This window comes from Mercenaria mercenaria, chromosome 3 (assembly GCF_021730395.1).
Source record: "Mercenaria mercenaria strain notata chromosome 3, MADL_Memer_1, whole genome shotgun sequence".
NCBI classification, from domain to species: Eukaryota; Metazoa; Mollusca; class Bivalvia; order Venerida; family Veneridae; genus Mercenaria; species Mercenaria mercenaria.
The window spans coordinates 50,351,777-50,362,352 of record NC_069363.1 but is presented as its reverse complement, the minus strand read 5'-3'; the positions used below and the strand labels follow the sequence as shown (position 1 = coordinate 50,362,352).

Below are 10,576 nucleotides of genomic sequence, written 5' to 3'. Positions count from 1 at the left end.
TCCACTTCCGGACAGTTAAACGCCTTTAAAAACTCACCATTTTCAAAGAACAGTTACAGATGTTCGTTTTGATGCATTTGCAATAGCGTGCGAGTGGTGAAATTTCGCATAACAAGGTGGAACACAGTTTTCAGCAATTGTTTATCTTTATTTTTTTACAAATGGCATTCATTTTCAAAGGGAGACAACTGTTCCCGATTATTTTAAGTACAAATGGCATTCATTTTCAAAGGGAAACAACTGTTTCCGATTATTTTAAGTTATCTTTGAGAAAAAGTTGTCTCCCTTTGAAAATGAATGTCATTTGTAAAGAAAAAAAGATAAACAATTGCTGAAAACTATGTTCCACCTTGTTATGTGAAATTTCACCACTCGCACGCTATTGCAAATGCATCAAAACAAACATGTGTAACAGTTCTTTGAAAATGGTGAGTTTTTAAAGGCGTTTAACTGTCCGGAAGTGGAGCCCCTTTAGGCAGCCCTTTTCCGGAATTCAATGTTTATATCAGTATACTGACACTTGTTTCGTAAAGTAATATACATGTTTTACATGCTGTTCAATTTTCATGTCAAACAACTCTTTCTTTCTATGATTTGGTGTTGTTGGATTTTTGTTTCTCAAGGCCTCCATCGAAACCTTAATGAAACTGTTTTTATTACAGTGTTCCTTTTTATAATTTTTCCCCAACAAAACTCTGTGATTGCCTGCGATTTAATATCTCGGTATCAATTCGTCACAACAAATCAAACTTCACACCTATTTTCATATTGGTCGATATTTGCCATGGAAATACCAACTGAATAACATAGATTATATAACTCTCCCTGTCTTTTTAATAAAATTATGTTCCTTTTGTACTTGGCCAATTTTGCTCAGCTATTTTACTCACCCGGTTTCGGAGTTTTTTTTAGTTTAGCTTCTCAATTGATTATACATTTATCTTTGTAGGGGCATACAGCTTCTGGTTTAGGATCAGATGCCTCAAAGGGCAAAATCAATAGGGTAAATAGTTACAACAGTATTGATTAAAGTTATATGGCACGCTTCTAAATTTCACTATATCTTCTAAAACTTTTAATCTACTGTTGTTTATTTATACCGATTTGTTTCATTACCAAACGTCTAAATCCTACGGACACTTGTACCCAGGTCCAGTAACACCCATTTGATCCATTACAATTTTTTACAAATTATCGCATTGCTTTTTACATTCAGTCATAACCCACTCCCTATATTTTTCAGCGTAGCCGTATTGACCTCGTTTTCATGACTGACACGTAACTAAGTTGGAAAACCAGATTGCTTGATAACGTTTCATATATATTTTAGCTTGCAACAGTCTTGCTTGTAGAATGAAAGTGTTCAATCCCTTGTGCCCACCAACCTCAAAAAGTAAATACTTGGTGGTTAGAGTTGCCCTTATCTATCCGTCCGTCCGTACGTCATGTACGTGCATAATCTACATATTGCCTTCTATTCACATACCAAGTTGTATGAACCTAGCTTGAACACTCTTATAGTAATTGCAGGATCCAGATTTGTGGACGGACAGACGGACGGACGAAGGACATACCTATATTCCCATCCGGTGTTCCACCGTCAGGAGACTAATAATTTGATATTACATTTTAATTAAACACATTCAGATTTCATAAAATTGCCCAGCCAATATCAATCGCTTATGGCACGCGGAACTTCAGAATGCTGTTAGGGTCATCGTAGTGTCATGTTGTCGATGGGCTAGTAATGAATAACATTAACTTGATACATACTTCAAAATCGTTATGGATAGATATTAAAGATGATATCAAATAGATTCTTATCTGCATCTTATATCGTCTCCCGCATCACACAGTTGCATTTTGGGAAATAGTTAATATTTGTTTACAGCTAGCTTCAGAAATAAACAAGTATGAAATTCTTAAAGCGACATTAACAAAGGTCAACTGAACAATCATATAGTAATTTCCGAGAATTACTTATATGTCTTACAACTGTTATGTAACAATGTCAACCAGACAGACTAGCTACTAGACTAATAATAAAGACATTATATTGATATTTGAGCCGTGCAATGGGAAAACCAACATAGTGGGTTTGCGACCAGCATGGATCCAGACCAGCCTGCGCATCCGCGCAGTCTGGTCAGGATCCATGCTGTTCGCTAACAGTTTCTCCAATTCCAATATGCTTTAAAAGCGAACAGCATGGAGCCTGACCAGACTGCGCGGATGCGCAGGCTGGTCTGGATCCATGCTGGTCGCAAACCCACTATGTTGGTTTTCTCATGGCACGGCTCATTTGTATATTTCAGATTTTTATCAGTTTTCTTATAATTTATATACTAGCGGAAAAAAACAAGTATATTTTAGAGATTTCCTCAAATAACTGATTGTAAGATATTAGGCATGGGATATAGACAGGCTATATATAAACGATAACTTCAGGTCGTCTTTCACGTATTTTTTAGAACATAACTTTTTCTTACACCTATTTTTCATGAAAATTGTATCATATATTAACGAAAACAAATGAAAAGAAAATAGGGTATTGAATAGTTCATAGCCAAATCTTTCGTTTTCTTAGAAATATAGGAAGGACTAATTAGTTTTAGGTGGACGGTTAATATGCTTTAATAAGCTTCTCCATTGTCTTGTCTACTCATTCGAACGTTTGTCGACACAGGCATTTGGAAACGAAATAAACCCGAAGGGACTGGATCAGATCGTTGGAACGCTTGGGTTTTGGAAACGAATGACAAGCGCCCCGGTGATTTTCAATGTAATCAAAGTATTACACCTGGATAGTTTTTGAAATGTAATATTCAAAATCAATCTAAACAGGGTCTATGGAATATTTACATTGAATGTTTACTTGAGGTAATAAATCAATAATAGACATGGGTGGATCCAGCGTGGGGGATGGGGGTCAGGGGGTCCGGACCCCCCCCCCCCCCCCCCCTCCCACCCCCTTCCTAGAATTTTCAAAGTTAATGGTGAAAACTTTTAAAGCTGCACTCCTTTAGAAGTCGGCGAGTAATTGGCAGGGGCTTAAACTTAGTCAAGGCCAATAATGAATTTTTCATTCTTGTTCATCCGTATCCCCACTATGCTCGTTTTCATATCATGGGAAAATGTGTAAAATAATATTGGATTTCTAATTTTCGAAGTGATGATTACATTTTTGATTGGATTCAGATTCTTGTGTTCTTTTTTACTCTAAAACGCTCGAATTAAATTCGCCTCCGTTGACCCCAAGAAACAAAAAATTGCAGGGGTAGGCTCCGTAGCCCCACCAGCAGGAGGGGGACACCCTCTCCCGCACCTACCCCCAACCGCCCCCCCCCCCCCGCATCCCCGGAAAAAATCCTGGAACCGCCCCTGATAGAACTGAATAATATATACTTTGGCAAACCTCTGGAATAAGATACAGTTGCTAGAATTCTATCATGTAGGATGGTACTATGCTTCAAATCCACCTAGGTAAAATTTAAACTATTACACATAAGCCACTCCACACACGAATGTGTTTGTCATGTCTTCATGAGTTAGAATGGTCTCCCTTTATCAGAGGGGCGTTTCAAAAATCGAGATGTCTCAATAATTCCAATATCTATCAATTCAAGCTGATGAGACAAAGCATTATCCATTTTAATACCAACTGTATATATTCCAATTTGAAGAAATTATGTCCCTAGGCCATTATTTGTTTCAGTTTTTTCATTAATATCACAGATACGAGTATCGGACCTGGGACAAAAAAATATGACCAGATTGATAAAAATCATTGTTTTCATCCTAAATGTGTCGAAAATTAAAAATATACAATAAAATATGAGCCCCCTTTAAAAGATACATATGTCTACTTGAAGGCCAGAATCTCGAGATTCGAGCCTGCGAGCAATGGGTTCACTTCCCGGTCCGCTGTGAAATGAATTCCCGAGACAATTAAACAAACTATCTATCACTATTTCACGTGTACATTTAGCTACAAAATGAGACCGACCCCAAGTCTCTAGCCCTTCATGTTCATGAAATATCTACCAGAAAACTAGTGACTTTCTGTTGCAAGTTCCAGGTAGATAAAAATGTGGCACAACGAAACGGTACGAAATCACGGACTAAAATATGCTTTTCAGCCTAGCACGGGCCAAATTCACGTGCCATTAAGAACAAGTATTACTAAATATGTAAATTATGGCCACTCACCACCGTCAGTAGCATCTGATACTCGCGAGATTTACTTTTTTATTTTTCCGCCGGTCTTTCAATTGAAACCCAAGTAATTTTGTGCGAAACGTTGCGGTTCTGTAGGAGGTGTGTCGTTATGGGCCAATCAGAAATTGCGTTTAAAAATACCTAAGGAATTCTGTTCAATGGCGTAGCATTCAATTGAAAGACTGTCGCCAATATCGCGTGTTTGAGATGCTACTGACGATTGTGAGTGGCCCTAGTTTATGTATTTAGTTATATTTTTAAGTACTTTTTAATGAATTTGACCCGTGCTAGGCTGACAAACATATTTTAGTTCGTGATTTCGTACCGATTCGTTGTGCCACATTTTTATCTACCAGGAACTTTCAGCAGAAAGGCAATCGTTTCCTGATATATATTTCATGAACGGGAAGGGCTAGAAACTTGAGGTCGGTCTCATTTTGTAGATGAATGTACACGTGAAATAGTGATAGGTAGTTTGTTTAATTGTCTCGAGAATTTATTTCACAGCGGACCGGGAAGTGAACCCATTGCTCGCAGGCTCGAATCTCGAGATTTAGACTGGCATCAGTCGTTAGAGTCATTACATGTAAAGCAATTGGCCATAAAATCCTCTCTGATACCACTTTCTCATAAAATTTACAATATCTCTAGCCTCTGTCTCTAAGATAAGCCACAGTAAAAGGGAGCTATAGAAAATTTGATATATATTTTTAAAAAAAATGAATAAATAAATGGGAAATGTTTAATCTCAACAGACTGTGTAAGTCTACTCGAGATTCTGGCCTTCAAGTAGACATATATATCTTTTGAAGGGGGCTCATATTTCACTACATATTTTTCCTTTTTGACTCATATATTTTGTCCCAGGTCCGATACTCGTGCCTGTGATTAATATACGGTTTTTGATTAAAGGGACTAACCCACACATTTTATGCGAAAAATAATTTTTCATTCAAATCAATAAACCGTGAATGAGTACTCTGAAAGTGGCCAGTGGTATAAACTTACTAACGCAAGATTTTTGCAAGATAGTCTTATAAATAACCAAAAATGTTGTGCAGAAGGTAGCAAACCATTGCCACGCTTTTAACAAATTGGAAGAATGCAGAACATTTACATTTTCCTTGCAATTTTACCAATATCTAACTTTAAGTTTCAACCACTTTATCACTTTTTTCAGTCTCATGTCCCTACCCTGTCCACAGTATTCACCCACCCTTACATTACTTTCCACAAACTCCAAATTCCATTAAAGATACGTTTAATTCCTTGTTTTTTTTTATTCTGTGTGTTCATATCCTGCCATACCAACCTCAAACCCAACCCACCCGATGATATTGTCTTTTAGTATCAAGTCACCCCCGTCCACATTACCCCCATCCTACTCGCCTACTCGGCTCTACCCATTTTTTAAATTTAGTTTCTTTTGTTTCTTGATATTGTCCTTCAAATCCCGTTACCCACTCCCGCCGACAATACACCCCCATAGATGTCTACTTTATTTACTTACTTTATTTACTTTCAGCATTCTAATATTCTAATATTTGGTTCAAGTTACTCAAGTTTCATGGGATAAGCCCCTTATTAATTTTTTATTTTTATATTCATTTTCAATTTACTGCGCTCATAAGTATTGATTCTTATTCAACCAAAACCCGAGCACCAAATATTCCAGTGTCTAAAAGTACCCTCTCTATCCCCCCCCCCCCCCCCCCGCTCACGCCCCCGCCCAACTTTTAAAACTTGCTCTTGTTAAACTTAACATTTTTTTGCGGCGACCCATCCTAACCTTACGAATTATTAACAGATAAAATGATAAAATTATACATGCTATTTGACTTCGTACATGCTTATATCACCATGTCATGTTGAATTGAATTGAATATTATTTTTGCTTTGTATACTCAAATAACTGTTATGTACAAGTTCCGAGGTAATAAAGGTATGTTCTGTTCTGTTCTGTTCAACAGACAATATATTTACATACTGATTATTAATTGGACTGACGCACGCTATCTTTTCAAATATTGACAAAAGCCATAGGTATAATGATTAGGACAATACCGATTTACACACGGCCGTAGAATAATTAGATCCTTCTTCTAAACGGATAAGATTTACTCTAATATTAGCTTTTTGGGTTATGTTTTACGGGACTGTGGATTTTTATTGTAAGTATAAAACTCTTTCACGTTTCTGAAGCAATTAATGTTCAGTACAACCGAATGTTTCCCGAGTTGTAGTGTTCCGAAGAAAATTTACCAACACTTGCATTTATTTGTGAATGGTAAACGATTAGTACATTAATATTGTTTGCATAATCATCTGAGCACGATCTTGAGACGTCTACTTCAATAGACGTTTAAAATCAGAACAATAACCTTTTTTTTTGTTTCTATGGGAGCAGTTTGCCTTTCAGACTTCTGCCGCGTGGTAGAATATACCTTAATCGTGATTTATTGTTCTATTAACATTATATACACCTTAGTTTGATAATGGACGCTTTTATGATAATATCTACCATTAACATAATCACTTCTGTAATCTAATATTTACCGTTAACATGAAAACGTTTTAATTTTGTTTACTTCAACTATATATACAGTATTATAAAATGTTCACATAGTATACCTTTAATAGGGCAAAAAATCAGGTCGTATGGTCTAAGGGAACTAACTGAATTGCCATAAGCCCACATTGTAATGTTTTGTGTTATTGACCTTTCCTAGCATTAAAACTTTTGATGCCACCTACTCAGGATGAAAGAACTGTCCATGGCCAACATAAAACTGCAAGGAATATACCTGCTGATCATCACTTTCGGGCACTCTTTTTTTTCTCTTTGTACTCAGTTACCCATAGTCTGGCACAGACATTAAATGCTCAACTGGTAAAACATGCATATTTATAGCCAAAAAATGCATCATTCTAAATACTTATAGCCAATAATCACAGATTTCAATTTTAGTTTATGAAATTAGAAAGTTTTCAAATAAATTTAACATATATTACACCAACATGACCAAAGGAGACAACTTTACATGGTAAATGCACACCGCGGAATTCCCTGTACATTTTCAACCAATCAGAAGACATGTGAGTTGCTTCTCTCTGACCATTAGAGCCCAATCGTTTACATGAACGCTTAAATTCCTTCGATAATATCCACCGCCGTGATGAACGTTTCCATGATAATATTCAAGAATACCCCAACTCTTGCTCCATAATATCCACGGACGCTTCTTCGACGATATCTACTATCGATATGCTTAAATATTTTTTTCTGCTCAAAGCGTCCAATCATACATAACACCTTCAATTTGTTTTTCTAATTGTAGGTTGTTATTGTTATATATTAACCTGATCAACACTGTTGATACATTGAGCAAAAGATGTGGAAGACAACCGACTCTTCATACAACTTCCGTTTCTGGAATATAGGGACGTTTACATTGTCTTTATCGTCTGTAAGAAGTTGAATAGTTCAACCACAGTTTCAGTGCTTTATGTTGTCGGAATATGTGTGCACTGTGCAGTATGAAGTACAAGAATTTCTTAGCAATTCTACTGGTTATATGTATTTGTTTTACGTATTTTGCTGAACGATCGCTGCATTTTGATATATTAGTATCGGGACAAAAACATATTGCAACAAGAAACAGAGAGACTTTCAAATACAAAAATGTTTCAACTATTTCTCCAAATCTGAAAAAGATGTCACCCAACTCTACACAAGGAGTTACAATTAAAATGCCATATCTATTAGAGAATCCATGGTTATGTTCATCTGTTGCTAATCTCACCGTGTTGATAATTGTTCACACTGCAACCTCTCATTACAAACATCGGTTAGCAATAAGAGAAACCTGGGCAAATAACTCTTATTATCCAAAACTTGGATCTGTTAGGGTATTGTTTCTTTTAGGGAAAGTGAAAAACGCGAGTTTGCAAGATGACATTGAGAAAGAGTTCAAACAACATGCTGACATCTTACAAGGTGATTTCATAGATAGTTATCACAACATTACATACAAAGGTGTCATGGCTTACAAGTGGTTAAATGAAAAATGCAGAAACGCCAAAACTGTTCTAAAGGTTGACGATGATGTCATTGTCAATATGTTTCACTTCCTTTCGAAATACGTGTCACTTTTACAACATAAAACAAGATATATTTTCTGTCGCCGTTTCCATAATACTAAAATTATGCGAAATGGCGCTTCCAAATGGCATGTTGAAAATTCAGTTTTTAAGAATCAAAAGTTCTATCCGGACTATTGCCAAGGGTTTGTAGTGGTTATTTCAAACGATATAGTTCCTGCTCTTTACGATTCAGCGTTACAACAGCCATTTTTCTGGGTTGATGACATCTATCTGTATGGACTGGTTCCCAAAAATATTTCTGGAATACAATATATAAATATGAAGTACGGGAAAGACGTAATATGGGGTGCTGACAAGGCGCGTAAGTGTTATGGATCAGGAACATGTCCGTACTTGGCGGTGTTACTATGGTCCGACATTCCTGTTGCAATGGACGAAATATGGCAGTTAATGGTGCACAATTATAACAAAACTTTTATTCATGGGCAAAAGTAAAAACATATTGTCCAAACGCATGTTAAACCAAAGAGGAAATCTTGAACATAATACACGGTATATAGATTCTATAGGTGTTTGTTGAATTGTGTCACCTCTAGGTCTATATAATATTATGCTTTTCAAAAATTCAGACAGTGTTTTCCTAAATGTTAGCATGATAGCATTTCAGATTAAAAGTAAACTGAAGCTAATCAGTTCATGCTACGAAAAACATACCGCGTGTTACATAACTCCAGTGTTCTGGAATATTCAACAATTGTAAACATGTTATAATTGCATGAGAATCAAAAATATGTTATAGCAGTTCTTTATCCAGTACTTTTTATTAATACATTTATACATTTGGTATATATGTTTTTCAAAATATCATTACGGTTGCATGTAAGCATTCAGAATATAATTATATTAGTTTATACTATGATTATGAACGGTTGCTGAAAAGTATTTGATCAAAGGCTGCATGCCATATCTACATAACGGTTTTATCTGTATTGGCTTATGACCTATGAAACATGTATATAATTACAGATGGATATATGAAGCATTTTATAATTGCAATGGAACAAAGTAGGGCCAACACTATTTTCTCTGCGTTAGTCTTTTGCTAAAAATCAATGTCAGGCTAGTTCCGAGATATTTCTGACTGAAATTTATAGTTGGTTCAACGTTGGCCAAACAGCTGCATTTATAGTACATATTTTGAAATCATATTTGGACCAACAATGCCCTCTCCAACGGTTTTCCGTGGTTGGCCCAAACAGGAATATAATACCTTGAAACTAGTGAATCCATTTTTATGTGCCTACGTAGGACCGTTGTAATGTCCGTATATTTTGAATTATACATACATATATTTAGTATATTTCAGTGATTTACTCACACAAGTAACCAACGTGCATTTGCAGTCACTGTTGAGCACGCAACCAATGACAATAATAGCATACTCGGTTTATGATGGAGTCTGTTCACAAAGGTTGGCTATAGGTTCCACTTCACACCCATCACTGACGCACAATGATGCCACTTTAAATGTGTTCAACCACATTTAAGCAACATTTTATGACATTTTTCATTTTTGTACATTCTGTTGGAAATGTACTAACAAAAAGACGCATTACATAGAGGAAAATGCCTATTAGAAACTTTAATTTTATTAGTTTTTTTATGAAATTTTGTAATTATCTACCCCACTCCTTTTAGTATGAAACTTTAAAAAAAAAAAGGCTACTTCTTTCTAATTATTTCAATATATTTTTTAGATTTATATTTGCATTTTATATATTTTGGTATCTGAACCAACAAGCAAGTTTTAAAATGGTTTTACAGCCAAGAAAGGCAAATGGGGGTAATGATATAAAGCATGGGAGAAGGTAGCTTCCCTTTTAATGACACATGAGTGCCAAACAAAAAGAAGCCACTGGTATCATTTGTCACGTCTTTGATAACACGCGGCAAGCATATTCGTCTTCAAATCACTATGATTACTGTCGGGCTTACCTCGCCCTTAGCTCTTGGCCATTGACCTGCCCTGAAACACACACGGACTATTTACCCATAGCCGGTATTCTTAAACCCGGGCAAAGGCATATTGATAGCTAATGTTGTAATGTTTTTAACACGGACTGTAAGTAAAAATGTGTATCTTGTTACCTGAGTTTTGTATCTGGTCCATATGAAATCTAGTAGATGATATATAATGTTTTAATTCAGTTTTATTGAATTGTCAAATTTTTCGGTTTTAATACAATAATTAATT

General features: G+C 35.8%; 1 protein-coding gene across 1 annotated transcript; it reads left to right on the top strand.

The window, feature by feature from the left end:
* The first annotated feature begins 6,233 nt into the window (after positions 1 to 6,233).
* On the top strand, positions 6,234 to 9,165 carry LOC128555620 (beta-1,3-galactosyltransferase 1-like). Its single transcript, XM_053538448.1, has 2 exons — positions 6,234 to 6,389; positions 7,557 to 9,165. The coding sequence occupies exon 2, from the start codon at positions 7,738 to 7,740 to the stop codon at positions 8,815 to 8,817; it is 1,080 nt and encodes a 359-aa protein (XP_053394423.1). The 5' UTR covers positions 6,234 to 6,389; positions 7,557 to 7,737; the 3' UTR covers positions 8,818 to 9,165.
* Positions 9,166 to 10,576: the final 1,411 nt, after the last annotated feature.